General features: G+C 39.8%; 1 protein-coding gene across 1 annotated transcript in view; it reads left to right on the forward strand.

Annotated features, from left to right (window-relative positions):
- Positions 1 to 201: 201 nt before the first annotated feature.
- Kctd16 (potassium channel tetramerization domain containing 16) overlaps positions 202 to 23,734 on the forward strand; it is a 273,369-nt gene continuing 249,836 nt past the window's right edge. Inside the window, exon 1 of the mRNA XM_059246442.1 lies at positions 202 to 1,033. Within this exon, the coding sequence (XP_059102425.1) occupies positions 202 to 1,033 (832 nt within the window). The remainder of the gene's footprint in view (positions 1,034 to 23,734) is intronic.

A 23,734-nucleotide genomic window follows, 5' to 3' on the forward strand; every position in this document is an offset into this window, starting at 1 on the left:
CTGTCCAACATTACTTCACCTGTGGACTCTCCTAAAATTTGCTTTGTTGGGGGAATATTGAGCAAAACCGGGGTAAGAGGAGGTCATTTTTGAACAAGTTAGCACTTTTTCCCTCCCTTACAACTGGATGCAAAGCCTGAGGCTGTGACTCCGCCATCGGATTGTACCTTTAAGTCCAGGAAGCTGCACAAGAAAGGGACAATGGCTCTGAGTGGGAACTGTAGTCGTTATTATCCTCGGGATCAAGGGGCTGCAGTTCCCAACTCCTTCCCCGAAGTCATAGAGCTGAATGTTGGGGGCCAGGTTTACTTCACCCGCCATTCCACATTAATAAGCATCCCCCATTCCCTCTTGTGGAAAATGTTTTCCCCAAAGAGAGACAACGCTAACGATCTAGCCAAGGACTCCAAGGGAAGGTTTTTCATTGACAGAGATGGCTTCCTGTTCCGTTATATTCTGGACTATCTCAGGGACAGGCAGGTGGTCCTGCCTGATCACTTTCCAGAAAGGGGAAGGCTGAAAAGAGAGGCTGAGTATTTCCAGCTCCCTGACCTCGTCAAGCTCCTGGCCCCCGAGGAAGTCAAGCAAAGCCCAGATGAATTCTGTCACAGTGATTTTGAGGATGCCTCCCAAGGAAGCGACACAAGAATCTGCCCCCCTTCTTCACTGCTGCCTCATGACCGCAAGTGGGGTTTTATTACTGTGGGCTACAGGGGATCCTGTACCTTGGGCAGAGAGGGGCAAGCAGATGCCAAGTTTCGGAGAGTTCCCCGGATTTTGGTTTGTGGAAGGATCTCCTTGGCAAAGGAAGTCTTTGGAGAAACTTTGAATGAAAGCAGAGACCCAGACCGAGCCCCAGAAAGATACACCTCCAGATTTTATCTCAAGTTCAAACATCTGGAAAGAGCTTTTGATATGTTGTCAGAGTGTGGATTCCACATGGTGGCCTGTAACTCCTCCGTGACAGCATCTTTTGTCAACCAGTATACAGAGGACAAGATCTGGTCGAGCTATACCGAATACGTCTTCTATCGTAAGTAGGAAGGCTTCTGTTTATTTTTGTGTGTTCGACTTTTCTTCACAGATGTATGTGGTCTCGTGTTTTGCTAGGGTCTAAGGATACTGGTTTGGGATTGCAGCTATGCTAAAACTATGGAGCCCCAGAGGTGGCTGCACTTCAGTTCTTGTGCCTTACCGGGTCCCAGGGAAATCTTTCTTGTTTTTTCCAGTGAGGTCTCAGGATAGTTAGACTTCAAAAAATTAGAAGGGATCAATGACGCTGGAAGAGTTCGTAAATAAGCATTAGTGACTTTTTTCTACATAGTGATTTGTGAAGGTAAGGTTGCTGATTACAGCTTGGCTGTGGGTTCTCAGGGTTTGGAGTTTTGCAGAGTCAGTGTGGATGAAGTACCACTGTCAATCCTTTTAGCTAAACTCTTGGGGTCTGTTAAGCTGATTGCTGCAGGCTTGCTTTCATTAGTGGCTTTCAGAACACAAATGGATGTTGTACAGAGTGACGTGGTCTTGGCTAGATGGCAGTGCAGACTGCTGAAAAGCCCCCCAGTTTCCCCCAGGTCTGACATTCACTTTTATGGGCTTTGTAAATCTGTTGTTTGGTTCTTTAACATTTTCTACTGAGACTGAAGTTACATTGCAGGTTTAATTAAGCTGAACTTTGTTTAAGATCCACCTAAAATGAACTAGATCTCTGAGACTTGCCAATCACATGCAAACACCTCAGATACTGAGTTGACAGAATTCCTGACATAAAATAAAATCAGTATGTACATATGAGGGGATGTGACTGCCAGTGCCTTTCAAGTAGGGCTCTCCAAGTCTGTTCTTGTGCTTAAAAGGAGATTTATGGTATGGATAGTGTTGTTTTTTGGAAGGGCGTTGTGAATACAAGCCACTGGTCTTTGGAGGATGAACAGTAAATTGGTCTATACAATGTGATGCTTGCAGGATTTGGGCTTGGATGTTGAGTTCATTCCATAGAGATTGTGTTCTCAGTGTTAACATTCCACTTCCTTCTGCTGTTTTGAAAGCACCTTCAGAAATCAGGATTAAGATGTCTACATTTGTTTACATATAAAGGGAAGACTGAGTTTCTTGGACCAGGCTTTGCCTATAGTTGTGTTTCTCCATTTGGAGTTGGTGCAGGTGGAGAAGCCAATGGGATGTGGAGTTTTCCAAAGTGGGTCATCACATATCTACTCAGAAGTGAGGATGCATAGACTGCATGGACAAGGTGGCCCATGAAGAAAAAATTAAATCAGTCCCAAGAACTTACTGATGTGTATGGAATAGCAAACATTATCTGGTCCAGTGGCCCTAATTGTGGTCTTGGCAATCAGTATCTTCGTTTAGGCCAGAGCTTAACCAACAAATATCGCTTTCTTCTGTCTGGCAAAGTTCCTGTGGATACAGAGATAAGATTCTTGATTTTTAAACCTTCTGTAAGGAGCTGACATTGTCTGTCATCCTGTAGAACATATGCCTTCTTCAAACTTTTGGGGAAAATATGCTTTAAGATAGGTCAAATGGAGGTTTGTACACTTGACTTTCAATCATTTACTCACCTAAATGATGCTTTGGCCATCTCGGTCAGTGGTGTTTCTGCGTTCATCAAGGGCTTATCTGTCTGACACTATGTCCTCTTTAGAATGCTCTGGAAATGTTCCAATCTCCTGATCATATAATTGCTGCTTCTTTTGTTGAGCTGTGGAGCAGTAGTTTGCTCTCCATATCTCTATGGATAGGCTGGCACAAATGCACAGGAGCTTCATACTAACAGTATATATTTTGCAAATCATAGACTTCCCTTTTGTACCCAACATCCAGAGCTAAGTATTAACTCTTCCTCTGTCTTAGGACCAATAAAACTGACAGCTGGCTTTCTAGGGTGCATAACAGCTTCCGTGCAGCTGCTTAGCCATAATTATTTAATTAGAAGCTGCCAACTGTGCCTATATAAGCATTAATTCATCAAGCTGTTGTGCTCCTCTTAATGGGCCGAAACCATGGGAAGTGCTCTAGATCAGGGAGTTGACTGCATGCAAAGATGCTTTTCTCTGAGGAACTAATTTTCTTCCTGAACTTAGTGGTAGTAAATTCACACCACACACACACCCCTTGGATGCAAGGAATGAACTCTAAGCAATCAAAATTTTAATAACTCAGGAATTATGTAAAAGCACATTGCCTGGATCCACATCATATTAACCATTGAACATAAGGAACTGATGCATTGCTTTGGGTGGTTAGTGGCCATGGGGAGTGAAGACTGTCCCCCCACCATTTCCCTGTTTGCCTATTTTTTCACCCAAGTCTTGCAAGGTTAACATTCCATCTGTCAACAGATTAGATGGATAGCATCATTGCTGCCTTTAACCTTTCATGTGGGCCTAGAACTGATGGTCAGTGTCAGTTAATGCCCAGTGTTTTGTTAACATAGAAAGTTACCTGGTATCTGCAAATGTTTAGGAGAGACAGAAGAAATGTAAGCTGTCTTGCTCAGTCACTAGAGAATGAGTAGGACAGGGACATAAAAAAGAAGTGTCTGTGCTAGAATCAACTCACAAACTATTTTAGACATTTTTTTTTACCTTTATTTGAAACAATGAAAAGGTGCCTTTTCACCCCATCAGCTAAATCCCACCTCCTTGTTCTTCAAGCAATCCATAAAAGGCAGCACCATAAAGAGCCAACAGTGCTCCCTGGCTCAGCTTTAAATAAAGTTTCAATTCAGTAATTTGGAAACCAGAGGCCCAACTGTAATCAAATCACAAGTGCACAGAAAGGGACGGGCACTGAGTTTCTAAGGCTTTTTCAAAGACTGTCACACATATTTTCTGAGCCTCAAGAGTAACTTCAGGTGAATGTCTGAAAGCACAGGGGTTTTAAAAACATTCTCATAGAACAACATGACCACAAGTAGAGAGTTTAGTTCATAAGATAGTATTTTAAGTATGTGTATACTCTGAGCTCTATTAATTGTACAAATGGCTACCCATTCATCACCTTTTGTACAAATGACTGCACATGCATATGTTTTAATCTTTATTCTTTTCACTTTGTTTCCTTAAATTTAAAGGGTCACACCAACAAAAGTCTCAAATTTCTGCATACATACATACATACATACATACATACATACATACATACATACATATGCTGTTGATTAAGGAAAGACTGTCAAAAAGTAGATCATGCAACTATTTCCCACTTAGAATTCAATTTTCAGACCACGAACTAAGAAGGAGTGATTGTATTGACTGTGAATAATTTCTGCAATATTGACCACACAACTTCAAATAAAGGATATGCTTGCATAGGAAAACAAGAGGAAGCCGAAATGCATCTACCCCCAATGACGATAGTGCCTTTTATCTTGTTTATGTGGCAGACATTGGCGATAACTTCAGTTTTTATTCCTCATAGAGACACAGCATTGGCACATTCAGTTGAACCAGGGTGTAGCCCAAATCATGGAGTAAAGGATGCTTGTTATCTGTATCTCTTCTTCCTGTGACTTTTTCTCTGACCTTGTAACTTAGGTGTTTTCTTGTCTCCTTGTCGAAGCTCCTCCAGGTGTCAAGTTCCATCTCCCCACGCTAAAACTAGGGTTTGTTGCCAGGAAAACTTCTGTACTGTTGTTATATATAGAATTTCTCAAGGTAGGACATTACTTCTCCCAGAAGTATCTGAACATGCGAGAACTTTCCAGAGTTGTGTATCAGGCAGGCTTTTACCCGGAAAGTAATGTTCTTGAGACTCCAGTTTACTTAGTTTTTAATTAAAAACAAATCACAATTTATTTAAGTCTAAGGCAATCTGATGAAGTCAGCACAGGTCCAACGCCAGGCAGATATTGGAGGGCGAAGTACAGAGGGGAGGACATCTTATTACTTTAAGATGTTGTGTGCTGAGAAATGGGCTCCATATAATAATTAAATAAGCATACTAGTAATCCATTTGTATATTGTTTTCACTCCTATTCCAAATAAGATCTGTTGCCTTACTTCAATCCCTGGTGGGAGGTGACTAAAATAGGTTATTCCTGGGACTATGACATTACTGAATAAATTCGGCAGCAAGACCAATGTCAGTGTGTGAGAAGAAAGGGAAGAGGACGAGTCTCTACCATTGCTTTCAAATGTCCTGAAAAGTTAAAAATACACATACAATTGGGAAGAGAGGAGCAAGTATTACCCATAGCCTAATGCGACTTAGGTCCGATCAAATAAGTTAGAAATAAAGAGAGCTGTGAGCATACCCAAACACTCCCAACACAGAACACCTCCAAATACATCCAAACATAAAACATGGAGAGAAACGCCTGAGGCACTTCGGGTCCACATTTCTGAAGGCCGTTCCCTCAAAACTGATAGACAAGGTCTGCTTCATTACTCACAGCTGCTTTTCTTCTCTGGTTTTTGCTCTAGCTTTTCTTAAATCTCATAGTTCTTGGGTAGTTTGTTAAATTTTTACTGTAGCAATACTTCAAGTGTAAACAAATGCAGAGGCAGTCTGTGAGACACTTTGATCTAACCAACACCCATCTCTTGATGGTTGTGACTGTTAGCATGAGGTAGTCGTCCTTCATCTATGCTCTAATTTACCTTACCTTTGGTCTGTTCTGGATAACTTTGGGGTAAACCCCTGGTATTGGTCTTGTGATTCATCCACAGGTACTATAGCCAGTATTTGTACAAAATGAAACTTTAAAAAATATACAATACAGTTATTGCACAGAAAATCAGTGTCTTCACTATCAAATATCTAGCCAGTGTTCAAATTTTCCTGATTTTTCCTCACATTAACTTAGCTGGTTTGTGTGAATCAGTGTCCATATGAGGCACATTTAGTTGATATAGTTTCCTTATATTCTTTCATAATTTAACAACACTGCATGCAACTTCTGTGTAACCAATTGGTTAGGCACTGTTAACCTGTTAGATGTAGGCATTTGAACTGGTCAGTTGAGTTTCAATATTTCCGACCAGTCTTCTTCATTGTTTATGGCAAGTGAATTTTAATTTATATAGGCAAACTGGAAGCTACATGTTAGGAAGGCAAAGTAAGGATATCCTTTTATTGTTAGCTTTTATATTTACTATATGAATAGACAGCAATGGGGACTATTCTCTCCATTCATTTTCCAAGTCTGTTGTTTCGACAAAGTAAACATTACAAGGGGCACCATACTTTTCCTTCCAGTCATTCAGGAGACATCCATTATTCCACACTTGTTGTCATCATTGGATCAGGCTGCCTTAAGGAGTACAGTGAGCTTCCCAGGATATGCACTGTCTTGCTGACTGTGAGTAGGAATCATCTGGGTGGGAGAAGTCACCTTCTACCCACTCTAATTTCGTATTTGAGAATCCATGGATTCTCTCAGCCGTGGTGACGCTCTACTGAATTCACAATCTGTTTCCAAGTAGTTTCTTGTTTCCCCATTTCAGGAAATGGTATCTTCAGTCACCCAATTCTTCAGGAAAAATAACCCCAGAATGCATCCCAAGCCTTCATTCTCCCCAGGGAACCTCTCTAATTTATTGTGCATCCTCTTCTTCTCTTCTTCTTCTTTCAAAAAACCCTTCCATGTCTTTCCATAGTCATAGATGCTACTCCTTCCTGTCTGAGTCATCACTGTTGCCCTTCTAGACAATTGCTGGACACTTGAATTGTCCTCCCCACCTAATACTCCCCTTTGGATCTAGTGTCTGTTCTGCAGACATGGTGAGGTTTTGAAAGTGTTAGTCTGACCATGCCACTTTTCCACTTCTTCACCATGAAGTGCTCTTGAGGTGAGCCTTTACCATACACCAGGACCCTGTACATTTGAAATGACCCCTGCTTCCCTCTCTAGCCTCTACTGTTCCATCTCACCTGTGCGTTTCAAGATCACTGGAATACATTTCAATAAGTTCCTAGATTTTTTAAAAAATATCTGCTTCTTCATTCTTACACATGATGTTCCCCATGCTTGGAACTTTGCCTCCACCTGTCCTAACTGGAAGTCACATTTTTAGATACCTTTCCTGATCCACTATTGGAAAAGGCATGCCTTATACTTGCCTCCCAGGCTCCTAGTTTCTTCTACCATAACACCAATCCTAATATGTTATTCTTGCTTATCTGCCTGTCTCTCTATATCCCAAATTTGTGAAAATAGAAATTGTGTCTCTCCCATTCCTCATAATTCCTGGTACTAACACTCAGGTAGGTACACTGTCGATCTATTTTTTAAAAAAATGGAAAAATGCCGACTGCAATGTTCTGCCATGGCCATAAATGCCACTGACTGGGAATACTGTTAGAATAGCTCTTAAAAGAAATGCTGGAGGCCAGCGATGGTGTGAATAATGCTATAATGACTAGTAAGGACTCTTCCTAATGTCCATTGAGTGCTCCTTTTACATACAAAGTGGAAGTGTCACAGAAAGATGCTCTAACTCTTCGCACCTGCCCAGTGATTTCAGCCCCAGGGGAATGAGAAGAACAATTACCAGCAGCAAAGTCTCCTGTCCTCCTTTAGCTAGATAGAGGGAGGAAATTGAAGCTGGGTGGGACTGGTATTTAAGGAAAAGCCCAGAGGGGAATCAGGTTTCAGAAAAGTATGCAGAATTGGTGAAATACTCATAACAGGAAAAGAAATTGACTGAGTACAAAGTATGTTATGAGACCTGTCTTCTTTATTTTCTTTCTGCCCAAGTGTTCCATTTACTTTCTTTGATTCCCATCAGCGATCCTATTCCTTAATGGCAGGGGCAGCCTAACACTGTGGTTAAGAGCCTGGTGGTTGGAGCACAGGTGGAAAGTGTGCCGTTTGTCCTTAAAACAGTGCTCAAATTCCAATCCCTGTTTGTTCCCTATTAGTAATGCTAACATTAGGAAATGACCTTCCTTGCAAGCATCAGTTTCCTTACCTGGAAAGTGGGGTTAAGAACTATAGTAGTTGATTGATAGGATTATGAGGCTCAAATGGTTGATGTACAAAGCACAGAAGAGAACGTCTGGTACCAGACAGTGTTCAGGATGTGAACACCCAGTCCCCTGGTAATTCTGGCAGGGAATAGTCACAGGACTTCAGCTAAGTAACTTGTCGGCTTCTTGTTGGTAGTTCTTCATCTCATTTACTGACCTAAGCATGCATGAATGAAAATTATGTATAAGTATACTTGATAGAAGGAAATTCTGATTATTCATTTTGATTGAATAACTATAAAGGCAAACACCACAAAAGACTTCAAATTAAATGGCACATTGTATCCTATGAATATGAAAGTTTCTAAGTATGAATTGAAAGCATATGTAAATAAGATTATGTAAATATTAAAAGAGAGAGAGGAATAGATCTGACAATCCAGCAAAGTTATGTTTTTACATTCTACACTGGGAACTGTTAACAGTGGCCAATTCCCCAACTGCATTTCAACCTTTGGCTTTCAGAGCCTAGGATAACAATGTAATGGGATTGAAAATTAAGAATACATCTTAAACTATAGATTCAGTCTCTATGGAACTAGAATTCTCTTTTTATGAATCTCAGCCTGGAGAGTATCCTTTGTGGTGACAGAAGAAGTGATTATTGAGTAGACCACTGACAATGGGATCTAAATTGTTCCAGAAGCAAAAAGAAGACATTTTTCTCCACCTGTATGTAGCTCTGTGGTCTGATACGACAGGGAAATGAGCTTGTTGATCAGCATGTGCTACCATGTGACCTATTCAGAAACTGCTCCATGTGAGATAATTCACTCTTATCTACTTTTTTCAGCCCTATTCTGAGGCAGAAACTTATAATCGTTTCCCTGAACAATGCACAGCAACCGAGTGAGTGTGGTACAGTGTTTTTATGAACAAGCTGCACTCAGGAAAATAGAAGATGAGTCTAAGACTTTCAAGCTTCTGTATATTGTGTCTTGGGGAACTGTGAACTACCCAGTCAACATTGCTTATTAACTAAACAAAGCAAGGGGGGACTAGGTTCAAATAATAGTAATGATCATTTTTAAAGGGATCCTGTAGGAACAGAAAAATTCCAGTGAGCAGTATAATAGAAGTTGTGCTCCTGTATGCTGGAGTATTGCAGAGGCAGAGGAAAATATCTGAGGAGTTCTGAAAATACTCCACAAAGAGAAAAAGAGCCCACCTGACATACGAAGTGCATTGAGTATTGGACGGACATCATGGGTCACTCTCTTTAAAGATTGACCATCCAATTGCATCTGCTGAAGCCATTTTTCTATAGGCATGGTTCTGCACATTTACACAGCAATATGATTGAAAATAGGACTCAGTTTTCATTTAACTGGTTTCTAGTCAACTAGTTGAAATCTTTTCTTCTTTAAACAGAAGGTAACTGTGTAGAATTCAACTTTGTCAGGCTGCAACAGAATGGGGAGGCATTAATTTTTATTTTTCCAAGAAAAACATACCTTGCAAATAAGGAATTTTGCTTTCCTTTTCTGGATGGACATTCATGTGGAATAGGGATGTGGCGAATGACATTCTGTAGTGCTTTCCACAGCTTTAGACCTGCTTTTGGAGTTTAAAGTAATAAAATAGTTACTGTGTTTGTTTGCAAAGATTTTATTAATTCCTACTTTGTAAGGATCCGTCTCATGTAAAGTATCATTTCATAGAGCTTTCTGCTTGAGATGGGTAGAAAATGTGAAATCTGTATGCAAAGTGTCTAGATCCTGATTCATGAACTCTTCATGCTAATGAATTTCCAGTACTTCTCCACAATCTGCTGAGGAAGTGATTGACAACCTGCACAAACGCCATTGATTGGAAGCCACAGGCACTTCAAACTTCCCTTCATCTGTACCATCTGCATGCACCAAAAAGATGCAGTGCAGTGTTTTCTAAAACATCTTGACCCCCTTTCACTAGAATGCTCTTCATCATTAGGCCGACTGAACTCTCACTTCAGTTATCTGTGGAGTGTCCTACTCATTTCCTTCTGGCCACATGAGTACCTGCTGGCCACTGGGACCTTGCTCCACTCACTGCTGGCTCAGATACTTCTGTTATTCTCCTTGAATACTGAGAGATTTCATGAAAAGAATACTATATTCACGAATAGTATTCTCTAAGGCTCATGGTTTATGGAGAGATTAGATTAGGAAAGGGGAAATTACAATTTTGTGTGATGGGAAATGTACATAAACATACAAGAGGATAGAGAGGGCACACCTAACCTGAACTTAAGGATATCAGAACATTAGACTAGCTTTCATATTAATGCTTAGAAAAGAGAAAATGCTTAAATCTTCAATTCATTTGTTGATGTTAAGATACTAGCTGACTGATGAAGTCATAAAAGTTATATCCTAGCATGGCTTAGAAGAACTTTGATGTTATTAATAATCCTGTCATTTCTCATTTAACTGGATTTTCCCAATGATAGATGTATAATGATTGTACTTATGCCCTGAACCTATATCATCCTTTTTAACTCTTTCTTTCTCTCTTCTGTTGAAAACATTGCTTGTAAAAGTGTATGTTTAAAATCAGAATCCAAATGCTATCCCATGTGACTAGTAATTGTTTTTTAAATATTATACTTTTATGTCTCTAGTCTTAATTTATGAAGACTCTCAAAGTGGCGTTTTTTTATTATTAATACTTTAATTTTTAAGGACTACTAATTTGCCTTGTCAATCTGATTCAGAAATCATTTCCAATGTGTACCACAGTGCTGAAGACACAGGGAGTTCTCAATAGGCATGTGTTGAGCGAGTGAATAAATTTATAATGCTACTTTTTAATGAAGGAAAATGCAAAATGTAAAATTAATGGGATTTGTTCTCTATTTTACTCAGTAGTTATCTTTAGTCATGGATGTATCTTAAAAGCAATAGTAACAGTATGGTAAAATACATTAGAGGCATCAAACCTATGCACAAAAAAACCCCCATAATTCCATCACATCCTGCCAGGATGTGCCTGAACAGTCATCAGCTAAAAGGTGGTGAGGAAGCTTCTCTCAAGGTAGAACTATGAGACTTAAGATGCACTCAAGCCATTAGACTAGCTGGTAGCCCGACATTTCCATTATAAGCTTTGTTGGTTTGTATAAAAGACTCATGAAAAGAATGGAAGGTGAACCTATTATAGAGGACCTTGCCCGTGACTGAGCAGAAGTCAAGCTGCTAGCCACTGGGTCTTACTCTGGACTAATTGCCACACACTTCATGCCTTAAAGAAAGAGCAAAATCAATCACGTGGCCCATTTCTCTAGCTCCCTTGGCGTGCTCACTGTGTCCATCCCCTCTAAAAGCATTTGTTCATTTGCACTGTCCCCACCCTGGGCTTTACACAGTTCTTAGATCTGCCTAGTTCCATTTGTACTTCAAGATGTTGCCCTTGTGTCTCCTCTTTCCCAAACACTCACCACTCCGAATCCTACTCCTCTTTCAATGTCAGGCCTTAGTGGGATTTTTTTTTAAGAATTTTTTTTATTCAGTTTACATACAAATCAAAGATCCCACCTTCCCTCCTACCACCCCTCCAGCCTCCCCCTCCCAGCCCAACTCCCATTCCCTCCTACAAGAAGCTAAGACCTCCCATGGGGAGGTACATTTAGTAGAGGCAGGTCCAAGCCCCTCCCCCTGCCTCAAGGCTGTGTGAGGTGTCCCACCATAGGTAGTGGGTTCCAAAATGCCTGCTCATGTACCAGGGATGGATCTTAATTCTACTGCCAGGGGGCCCCTTAAGCAGATCAAGCTACACAACTGTCTCGCTTATTCGGAGGGCCTAGTCCAGTCCCATGCAGGCTCCACAGCTGTTGATCTAAATTTCATGAGTTCCCACTAGTTTGGTTTGGTTGTCTCTGTAGGTTTCCACATCATAATCTTGATGCCTTTGCTCATAGAGTCCCTCTTCTCTCTCTTCGACTGGACTCCTGGAGCTCAGCCTGGTGTTTGGCTGTGGATCTCTGCATCTGCTTCCATCAGTTACTGGATGAAGGCTCTATGATGATAGTTAGGGTAGTCACTGATCTGATTACTTGGGTAAGCAAGTTCAGGCACCCTCTCTACTATTGCTAGTAGTCTAAGCTGGGGTCATCCTTGGGGATTCCTGGGAACTTCCCTAGCACATGGTTTCTCCCTATCCCCATGATGTCTCCCTCTATCATGGTATCTCTTTCATTGCTCTCCCACTCCATCCCTGTTCCAGCTCGACCATTCCATTCTTTTATGTTCTCATCCCCCATCCCCTACCCTCCATTGCCCACCCCTCACCCCCAGTTTACTCATGGAGATCTCATTTATTTCCCCTTCCCAGGGTGATCTATGCATCCTTCTTTGGGTCCTCCTTGTTAGCTAGCTTCTGTGGATCTGTGGGTTATAGTCTGATTGTTCTTTGCTTTACATCTAGTATCCACTTATGAGTGAGTACATACCATGTTTGTCCTTCTGAGTCTGGGTTACCTCACTCAGGATGATATTTTCTAGTTCCATCCATTTGCCTGCAAATTTAATGATGTCATTGTTTTTCACTGCTGAGTAGTATTCCACTGTGTATATGTACCACATTTTCTTAATCCATTCATCTGTTGAGGTGCATCTAGGTTTTTTCCAGGTTCTAGCTATTATGAATAATGCTGCTATCAACATTGGTGAGCATGTGTCCTTGTTGTATGACTGAGCATTCCTTAGGTATATGCCTAAGAGTGGTATAGCTGGGTCTTGAGGTAGATTAATTCCCAATTTTCTGAGGAACCGCCATACTGATTTCCAAAGTGGATGTATAAGTTGCACTCCCACCAACAGTGTAGGAGTGTTCCCCTTGCTCCACATCCTCTACAAAATAAGCAGTCTTCAGTGGTTTTGATCTTAGACATTCTGACAGGCGTAAGATGGTATCTCAGAGTCATTTTGATTTGCATTTCCCTGATGACTAAAGATGTTGAGCAGTTCCTTAAATATCTTTCAGCCATTTGAGATTCTTTTATTGAGAATTCTCTGTTTAACTCTATAGCCCATTTTTTTTAAATTGGATTGTTTGTTATTTTGATGTGCACTTTCTTGAATTCTTTATATATTTTGGATATCAACCCTCTGTCAGATGTGGTAAAGATCTTTTCCCATTCTGTAGGCTTTCCTTTTGTCTTATTTACTGTGTCCTTTGCCTTACAGAAGCTTCTCAGTTTCAGGAGGTCCTGTTTATTAATTGCTCTCAGTGTCTGTGTTACTGGTGTTATATTTAGGAAGCAGTCTTATGTGCCAATGCATTCAAGACTACTTTCTACTTTCTCTTCTATCAGGTTCAGTGTAACTGGTTTTATATTGAGGTCTTTGATCCACTTGGATTTGAGTTTTTGTGCATGGAGATAGATATTGGTCTATTTGCAATCTTCTACATTTTGACATCCAGTTATGCCACCACCATTTATTGAAGATGCTTTCTTTTTTCCATTGCACAGATCTGGCTTCTTTGTAAAAAAATCAGGTGTTCATAGATGTATGGGTTAATCTCAGTGTCTTCAACTCAATTCCATTCGTCCACATGTCAGTTTTTATGCCAATATCAAACTGTTTTTATTACTATAGCTCTATAGCAGAGCTTGAGGTCAGGGATGATAATGCCTCCAGAGGTGACTTTATTATACAGGATTGTTTTAGCTATCCTGAGTTTTTTGTTTTTCCATATGAAGTTGAGTATTGTTCTTTCCAGGTCTGTGAACAATTGTGTTGGGATTTTAATGGGGATTGTATTGAATCTGTAGATTTTAGAAAGTTCTCCCATTCTACCACAGCCAAAATAATCAGAGTCTTCCCAGTGGCTATCTGCAAAACATCTTGTTTTTCTTTTCCTGTTACCTGATCGTGCTGCTGATGCATGTGATCATATGTCTGATTCTCTTTCTCTCCTGAAAGCTTTATCAAGACAGCAGTTTATTTGTCCTTCTTGTCTGCATCCTCAGCATCTAGTGTAATGCCTCATGCATAACAGATTCTTAGTTTTTTCTTCTCCATCCTTCGCATGCCATCACGTAACATTATAGTAGAGCCCCCCTCATATAAAGTCTGTTGATGTACACACACACACACACACACACACACACACACACACACAAATTCCACAGATGAAGATCTGGCTAGTATAGTACAAACAAATGAGAAAAAGAAAAAAGAAAAGAAGAAAAGGGGAACATAACCCCCTAGAAAAAGGACTTAAGATGTGGACAGGAATGGGGATAGTTACTTTGAAAGGTTACTTAACCTTTCCAACCTTCAGATACCCTAACTACATGACACAAACAGTGAACCCATTTAGTTGTTTCACAAAAGAGTTAGCAGTAACGTGACATGTGTTAAGTGATTATATTGCTTGATTAGTTGTTTGTCATTAAGGAAGATTTTATTATAGCTTGACTAAACGTCCAGAAAGTGTTTCAAGGACAAGCAGTTACAAGCAATGAGAGATTAAATCTGTTATTTTTGAAAGTGAAGAAGTATTTAAACATCAGTGTTCAGAAATAGGCAAATAAGCTTTGATGGGAGCATAACACAGTATAATTTCAGTATGTGTTACTATATAAGCTTGGGTAGCATACAGTTGAAATGTACTGAGTACCCTTTGTTTTATCCATTTGTGTAATTATCATACAAATATAGAGCAGATGCTGCCAAGTGAATGAAAGCAGGCCCCTTACCAAAGGCCCTAGGCCATAATGGTAAGTGGGAACCTGAAGTGTATCTGTCATATTTGGGGAAGATGCTGGGTAATTTTTGTCAACTCAACACAAGATAGAGTTACCTGGAAGTAGAAGCCTCAGCTGTGAAAATTCTTCTTTTGGCCTTTAGGCAAGTCTCGGGGACATTTTCTTGGTTGATGATTGATACAGAAGGGCCCAGGCCACTTTAGGTGGTACCACCCCTTGGCAAGCGACCAGCCACATGTCCCTTCATGACCTCTGCTTCAGTTTCTACCTCCAGGTTCCTGCCTTGAGTTCTTGCGCTGGCTTCCTTCATGGTAGACTACAACCTGTAAGCCAAATACATCCCTTTTCCTCAAGTTGGTTTGGATTGGTTCTTGATCACAGCAATGCAAGGCAAACTAGGACAGAAGGGAAGCAACTGGATTCACAAAATCAGAGCATCCTGCCTGGGTAGAGGGGGATATCATGTTATGACTCAGTTTCCTCTGAGTCATCAGACTTTAAATGAAGTCTTGGGTAAAAGCCAACATACACAATCTCTTTAGTGGTGCTATTTTGATTGTGTTGAGAAGTGAGCATAAGTTGTCACTTCAATTCCTTCTTACTTCCTTTTTCTGCCCTTGGGAAAATTCCAGAAAACCCAGAAACCACAACATTTGGTTTGAAGAAACATGACCGGATACTCCAAACAAATGATGGATTTTCCTCCTTTAAAAAATTTTCATTTTGCATTTCTATTAGGTTCATCTTCATTTAATTTTCATTTGACATAAGGTTTAGTTGTTAGACAGAATCTGTAGGAAATCAATGAGAAAAGCTGAAGAGTTAAAAACAAAGTTAATTTGCTTTTATTTCTGACATTTTTCAAAGAAAGCTTACTTAACCACTTTAAATGTATATTTATTTATTTATTTATTTATTTTATTTATTTATTTTTTTTTTTTGGTTTTTCGAGACAGGGTTTCTCTGTGTAGCTTTGCGCCTTTCCTGGGACTCACTTGGTAGTCCAGGCTGGCCTCGAACTCACAGAGATCCGCCTGGCTCTGCCTCCCGAGTGCTGGGATTAAAGGCGTGCGCCACCACCGCCCGGCTAAATGTATATTTATAACAACACAAGCAATGGTAATTATTTCTATTCAAGGGAAGATATGGAGATGGTTTCTAGGGTTGACTTCATGTGCTGCTAATTTGGAATTCTTTCCTGTATTGTGAATACAACCTAAATTTGTATATTATTCTGTAAGACTAATACACTATGTATTTCCTGCAAAGAGCTTAAGAAATTATGGTAAAATCTCTGGTTAAAATGGTGCTGCTTTCTGTATTTATATTCAGAATTGATTAGAAAAAACAAAAAGTCTGTTGGGGATATTTGAACACAATTTCTCTTACCAGTCGTATTCATACATATAAAAACAGCAAGAACACTTTCTTGCTGCCATAGATATATTTTTATATATAAAATATACAATTTGCCTTGGTAATTTATTATGGGAAAGAAAGTTTGCTTAAAAATAACCAGATGCAGTCTAGTCAAATAATTGCTGGTTTAGCTTGCTATTGAAGCCTTCTTGATTTCAGAAAGAAATAAAGGTTACACACTAGTATATATTTAAACTCTAAGATGTTAACAACATTCATGAGCAATTTTTATTGAACTTCATGTCATATATTATGTAAAACGTTTTTCATTTGATTCTAACAAAACCTCTACAATGAGACATTGTGGTTCAGAAAGTTTAAGCTTATCAAAGATCACACTTTCAGTGGGTATTTACTGCATTGAAGGGTTTCTCTGTAGATGAATCAACTTGCATCTCTCTTGTTTTATATTTGGGCAAAATTCATTAGTTTCTATTACCCTTGAGTTCAAAGGATTGACTGGGAGCTGTGGTCCAAGGATGGAGCTGCACTACAAATGCAGATCTGTATTATGCCATCTGATAACTGCTGTAAGCGTAACTCAAACCTCAATTGCCATGACCACTGATGTTCTGGTATTCTTAAGTCATGCCATAAACATCACAGAAGTACCATATGGCAGTGCTGCGTTTTCAGAGCTATCAAGTAGCTATTCAAGCGAATCCCACATAAAGCCTGAAGTAGGGTATGCGGATGGTAGAAGGTGTTCCACACAGATGACTTCCCTTGCTCTTCCCTTTCAAATCTCAAGGCTTATGAACATGACTTTCCCATGCAATAGATTCAGAAAAGTTAAACCAGATTGAGCCCAAGTCTGCAAATCTGTCCTTAGTTACCCACACAGAGCTTCTGGGATACAGTCTCTTCTTCCAGAGACTCCCACATAGCATTATTTTTACAGATTTGATTTTCTAGGTGCCACAGATACGAAAAGGCAAAAAAAAAAAAAAAAAACAAAAAAAAAAACCAAGATTTCATAGTACAAAAAAGATGTCAGAAACATTTGAAGTGAGCATGGCGAATTTATCTTATTTTTCCTCTTTCCATCGAATAGCTAAGTAAAAATAGCGTGTGCTCATGCATGAGCACACGCACACACACACACACACACACACACACACACACACACCATCTTAGGTTTCACCTGTCTTAGCATAAACACACACACATACATCAAAATAGTATATTAGCAGGCTTTAGTTCTAAAGTTAGTAGCAAGACAGAGACCAGACTCAGATGAGGGACATGACAAGCACTGATGGTTCCTGAAGAAAAGGAACATTAAACCTGCCTGTCTTGAAACTGTGTAAATCACAGATGCAAAATGAACTTCTTATTTAGTGGCTTGCCTTGTTTGTGCTTAAGGAGTTAACAGGAAGCTTACTTCTCTGTATTTTATGTTCATAATAGTTCTCTACTACTTTAGAGAAAACTTCATTCTGTTGAGTTTACAACCAGTTTGGTTTCTTAAAGCAGTTCATTCTCAAATCTTGGAAAACACAAAGAAAGAGCAGTGTAATCTTGTTTGTCTTAATTTCTTAGGAGTTTTGCTTTTCCACATCCAACTGTTTGCCTTTCCCTAAAATGCGTTATTGATGCCATTGATTGCAAACAAATCAAAAGTGCTTGTGGACATGATGTTCTCCTTAGAACACCAGGGTCATCATAGCAACAGTTTGGAAGGATGGTCTTTCCCATTTTACAGACAAGAAAACTGAGATCTATGAAGATTCTCACTCAAGTTTGCAGCTAGTAAATTAACAAAATCAGGATTCAGATTCCCTGTCAAGTCTGTTTGACACCCAAAACTAGAACTACTTTTCAGCTGCTAACTTTCTAGCTGCAGATCTTTCCTCCTTATGGGTTAGTATTTTTAGATCACTTAGAATAACCACTAGTAAGACTGCATTATCAAATGGGTCTTGTTTCTTTGTCCACTGTGAGACTGGGCCTGGAATGACTATGAAGTTGATTCTGAGGAAGCAGAATCTGTGTTTGTATGCCTTCATAATAATAGCTAATATTTGTAGGGGTAGTTTATCTCTGCAAGGCTTTATACTAAGGGTTTTATGCAAAAGTTATTTATGCAACATTTTCTTTAAACGGTGCAAACAGAATTGAATTCAATGTTGAATCAAGTAAAGGTAATTTCCTGACTTCAAGAAACTTATGTTTTGGGGTGTGTGTGTGTGTGTGTGTGTGTCTGTCTGTCTGTCTGTCTGTCTGTCTGTCGTGTGAGATAGATGATAGGCAGCGTAGATAAGGAAAACGTGATATGTAAGTATAAAAATGAGAACGAAGATGCTGCACTTGGTGGTTGCCATAGTTAGCTTTAACTGTTCACTTGATACAAATATATAGTCACCTTGGAAAAGGGAACCTCAGTTGAGGAATTGCTTTCTTTAGAATGGCTTTGGCTATGTCTGGGGGGGCATTTTCTTTGTGGCTGGTTGATGGAAAAGGGCCTAGGCCAATGTGTATGGGGGTTGGCTCTGCTAGGTAGATAATCCTGGGTTGTATAAGAAGGAGAGCTGAATATGAGCCTGGAAGTAATCCAATAAGCAGTGTTAGTCCATGATCTCTGCTTCAGTTCTTGCCGAGGATTCCCTCAATGACTGATGGATAATGACCTGGAAGCATAAGCCACATTGGTTTTTGTCAGTGTTTTATCCCAGGAACAGAAAAGCAAACTAGAGCAGTGGTGTGCATTGATTTCAGAGAGAAGTCTGGCCTGTAATCATGGTGGGGTGGTGACAGTTAAAAAATGATGTGTAGGAGACATGCCTTCAAGTTGTGGGGCATTTAAGAGTCCAAAGAAAAAGCATGAGCAGAGGTCCAGAGGTAAGAGAGCACTAGGTCTGTTAGAAAAGGAGCTTAGGGTGGCGGGGTAGCTGGAGCAGGTAAGGGAGACAGATCCGAGAAGGACATAAGAGCGAAGAGCTACCCAAGGGCCAGCTTGTGGACTTCTGTTAGGACTTGGCTCTACCTGCTGGGTGACATAGGTAGTGACCATGGAGTTGTGAACAGATAGATGAACCACGTGGAGTGCTTTTCAAAGCAGCCTGCTCAGTGATACAGGAAATCTGGCTTACTTTTTCTTAACTTGTGCTGCAACTTTCAGAATGATGGGGACACAGGAAAAAGGACCCTCAAAACAATGCCTACATGAATGGAGAATGATCTAGTTCTGGGTTAGTAGTATTTCATGTGTTTAAGGGAGTTGTAGATGAGAATGTAAAGACCCTGAATTTACACGTGGCTGTATGTATGGCAGAAAGGATGACTCCAGGCAGTTTGGCTTAAGCCTTTTGGCTAACTGGAATCATTACAAACGTAGAAGAGAAAGACTGAGAGAAGAGCAAGGATTGGCGGTCATAATAGGAATTCAGACTCTGGAATTTATTAGACATTTATGTTGATATATCAAGTAGCAAGTTGGATATATGTGCCTGTCACTCTGAAGGAGAAGGCTGGGCTTAACAAACCAATTTGGGAGTCATCTACACAAACTTGAACAAGTTGGATGAGAAGAGCAGTGAGTAAGACAGGATAAAAGAGGAGGTCCATGAACTAAGGTGCAAGTCTTCAAAGGTTGAGGTCTGAGAATTGAAAAGGAAATGCAGAGGGTGGCTCAGAAGGCATGCTCAGCAAAATGGAAGGAGAGCCGAGTATCCTGAGATTCAAAGTGCAAACACGGTGCTTTGAACAGGAGGGAACGATTAACTAGGGAGAGACTGATTAATCAAGCCCCATACTGCTGACCGTGACCTATTTGAGGAGTAATAGTCTTTAGGTAGGACAATCCAGAAGTCACTGGTGACTTTGACTGCAGTCGTTCTGGCCAGTTGGTGAGAATGAAAGCTTCCTTAGAGTGCTTTAAAGAGAGACTAGGAATGGCGGAACTTGGGAAAATGAGTGCAGACAGCACTATGAAATACAATATAGAAGTTAGGCAGGACAAGACAAAATGGGAGTAAAGGAGGAAATTATCTAAGATGGCGGATGAAACAGTATGTTGTCTGTGGAAGGGAATGAGTGCATATCTGGGGGAAACAGAGCAAGTGCAAGAGAGGAAATGTAGCTGTAGTGATATCTTTGGAGAAGTAGCTAGGAGATGGAGGGCATTCAGAGTTTATTATTAGATTATGAGTCTTGTCTGTTCATCCACAGGAATGATTTCCCTCTCTCTCTATCCCTCTCTTGCTATAGATATTACACATACATATATATTCAATATATATGGAGCTGATATTGTATGTGTAATATATATATACAATATATTATAATGCATATATATGGAGCTGTTATTGTACATAAATAATAGTATCAGTTTCATATTCATATGTGTGTGTATATGTGTGTAAGGAAGTATATAAAGTTTGAAGATCATCATAAAAACAGCAATCTAGTGCTGTGGAGCAATGAGTGAACTAGAGAAGTGTATTGTTGACTAGTCACATTAAGGACTCACTTGAAGCAAATAGCGTTCAGGTGAAGCCCTATTTATTTATTTTTTTTACTAACAGTAGACTCTTGATACAAAGGCTTTGCCCTGTCTTACTGCATCTTGTTTTGTCCTGTTTGTCTCTTAGAGGCCTGCTGTTTTCTGAAGAGGAAACAGAATGGAAGTGGATCTTGGGGAGAGGGGAGTTGGGGAATAGCTAAGAGTGGGGGAGGGATGGCCTCAAGTTAAACTTGTCATTGGTTGGTCACTCCCACAAGTTCTGCGCCACCATTTCCCCAGCACATCTTACAGGAAGGGAAGATTGTAGATAGAGGGTTTTGTGGCTGAGTTGGTGTCCAGGGTGCTTTTCCCACAGCCTGCAGAGTGTTTTCTCATGCCAAAGGGCGTAGAACTTAGGGCTGAAGGCTCCATGAAGGCACTAGCTTGAACTCTACCTTCAATGAGTTGTGTGGATGTTGTCCTCAGCAATGGAGCCCTGCTGTCAGTTTTCATAGAGTGACCTTCTGTCTTAGCATCAGCCTGGGTTGTTTAGAGATCTCCATCAGACTCCCTCAGCCATGTACAACCCAGTGTCACCACTGCAAGCCTTGCCTGGCTACAAAAAAGAGCCACTTCAGACTCCTTGATCTTCCATTGCTAGAAGTCCTCACTAGGGTCACCTTCATAAATTTCAGGAAGTTTCCACTGCATTAGGCTTCCATCTCTCCAATCTTCCCAATTCCAGCTGTCTCTCCCAACTTCTCTCCCTCCATCCTTCCTATCTGATCCCTCCCGCTCCTTTCCCCACTGCCTGCAGTCCATCTGCAACATTTTCTCTATTTTGCCTTCCCAGGGAGGTTCATACATTCCCCCTAGAGCCCTCTTCTTTATCTAACCTCTCTGGGTCTGTGGATTGAAGCTTGATTGTCATTTAATTAACATCTAATACCCTCTTATTAGTTATGTAACGTACTTGTCTTTCTGGGTGAAGCCATATTTTAAAGTGACTTCATTCAGTATGGTTGTCCATTTTCTTTCAAGATGTCCAACTACATGGGTACAGGCAATATATAGATTCAGATAAGTCTATGACCACTGGTTAGAGTCATCACAAACCTAAGAAAGGTTGATGGTATATATGAGACTTATTAAAATAACTGACTATTGAGTTTAAGCTGTGTAAGAAATATAGGAAGTGAAAGAAATGAGAGACAATGAAAAGGTGTAGGATCAATGGACTAGAAATTTTCATGGAGTCAAAGATCCCTATAGAACTGAGTGGTGGGGGAAATGGGCTGGAAACATGGCAGGAATGGACAACTGTCTTCACTTGCACTTATGGACAGCCAATGCATTAATAGTTGGGTATAGGTATGGCTGTGGAAGTGAGTGATCAAAGGTCTAAATTTAGAAGAGAGGAGTTGGGTCGTCTATATGGGCATTGTAAGAACCAAGAATTATTTCTTCTTCTTCATAACAACTCTAATCCTTATTTTAGGGAGCAAAATAGAAGATCAGAGTGTGTTAGTACAAACTCCACACACTAGGAGATTTTTGTGCTCATATTTATTTGAACCTGCCATTTAGGATGCATCTTTTACCTACTGTACATCATGGCTCCAGCAATAATTGTATGCTTTGTTGCCTCCATGCCATGGACTATTAAAGGAGTTGGAGGATTTTAAAAAATTTTTGTTTCATTTATATACCCAACTTGTCATTTGCAAACAGAGTTTTATTTATGTATTGTGAATTTATTTATTTGTTTATATCCCTGGCATTGAAACCAGCTCCTCCCACACTCTAATCGCAGCCTCAATTCACGAGAACTCTAAAGTTGATTTACTTAAGCACCTTCTAAAGAGCATTTCTCTGCACTGGGCTGTTTGCTTCAGGGACAGAAAGATAAACATCCTGTATGGAATTCAGTTTTAGCTATCATTACCTGTGCCAACACAAAAGTGTTTGAATAATTATTTCAATGTTTTATGGCATCTTGCCTTATTATGTTATTTAAAAAAAGGTAGAGAGTTGAAAATGAAAGTGCAGATATTGGTGATAAGAACCTAATATCTCATAAATTTAATATAATTGAGACAAGGATGGAACTATTCTTGTAAGCTGAAAAAGGAAAATCCTTAGCCTTAAGTGTATATCATTGGATTTTTGCCAGTTGAGTGAGTTTTCAATTAGGAAGAAAAAAAAAATCATAGTTTAAAATGTATGAATTGTGGGAAGTATATTTCAAAGATACTATGTAGAAAAGGAGGTGTAACTAGACATTGTATTATTTGTTTCTCATTAGGTAATGCCATTTATAAAAGGTATAAATCTACAGATTATATTTATGCAGCTACATCCTTTGCGTGATTTCAGGAACTTATGAATGACTATATACAACATATATAAAACATAGCAATAGTGCAGATATTATGAAAACAAGTGAACATATTCAATATCTATGGTGGAATGATCAGAGAAAGTCTTTTCCAAGGTAGCAAATGTTTAGCAAAGTCATATAATATAGAATGAGCCTGTCAAATACAGCATACAGGAACAGAATTGGGGCATAAGGACAAGCAAGGACCATGGCATGGAATCAGGGGAAGCACAGCCTCTTCTCTGAACCTCATAGGTGGTCTGTAAGGGCAGAGAGCAGACAGAGTGCACTGGTGAGAGCAGATGGTGAAGACTCATCACAGCACATTAAGCTGCCAGCCTTCAGCCTAGTTGGTAGAGGCACATTTGGGGACCTAGCAGCCACAAAACATTCCTAGCTATGTTTTCTGCTAACTGAGTGTCAGCTAGATTGACATCAGTATTCTTTGGTGCTTTTATAACACTTTAAAATGTTTAACTATTTGGTTCTGAGCATTTTCTCAGACTTGTGCTCACAAATTTCTTCCTTTTAATTACAAGCCTTACTGAGACCTTGTCTTTGATCATTAATTTGATACATATTTATTGAGCACCCATTCTCTACCTCAGCATGAGCAAAGTTTCTCTGTCTCATGTAGCTTATATTGGTGATTATATGTGTGTGTGTGTGTGTGTGTGTGTGTGTGTGTGTGTGTGTGTGTGTATCAACAGACAAGCTACTACAGAAATATTATTATTTTACATGGATTTTATAGTTTTTTACTTTTTACTTATCCTTCGAGAATTTTATACAATATATTTTG

The sequence above is a fragment of the Peromyscus eremicus genome, chromosome 19 (assembly GCF_949786415.1).
Source record: "Peromyscus eremicus chromosome 19, PerEre_H2_v1, whole genome shotgun sequence".
NCBI lineage: Eukaryota > Metazoa > Chordata > Mammalia > Rodentia > Cricetidae > Peromyscus > Peromyscus eremicus.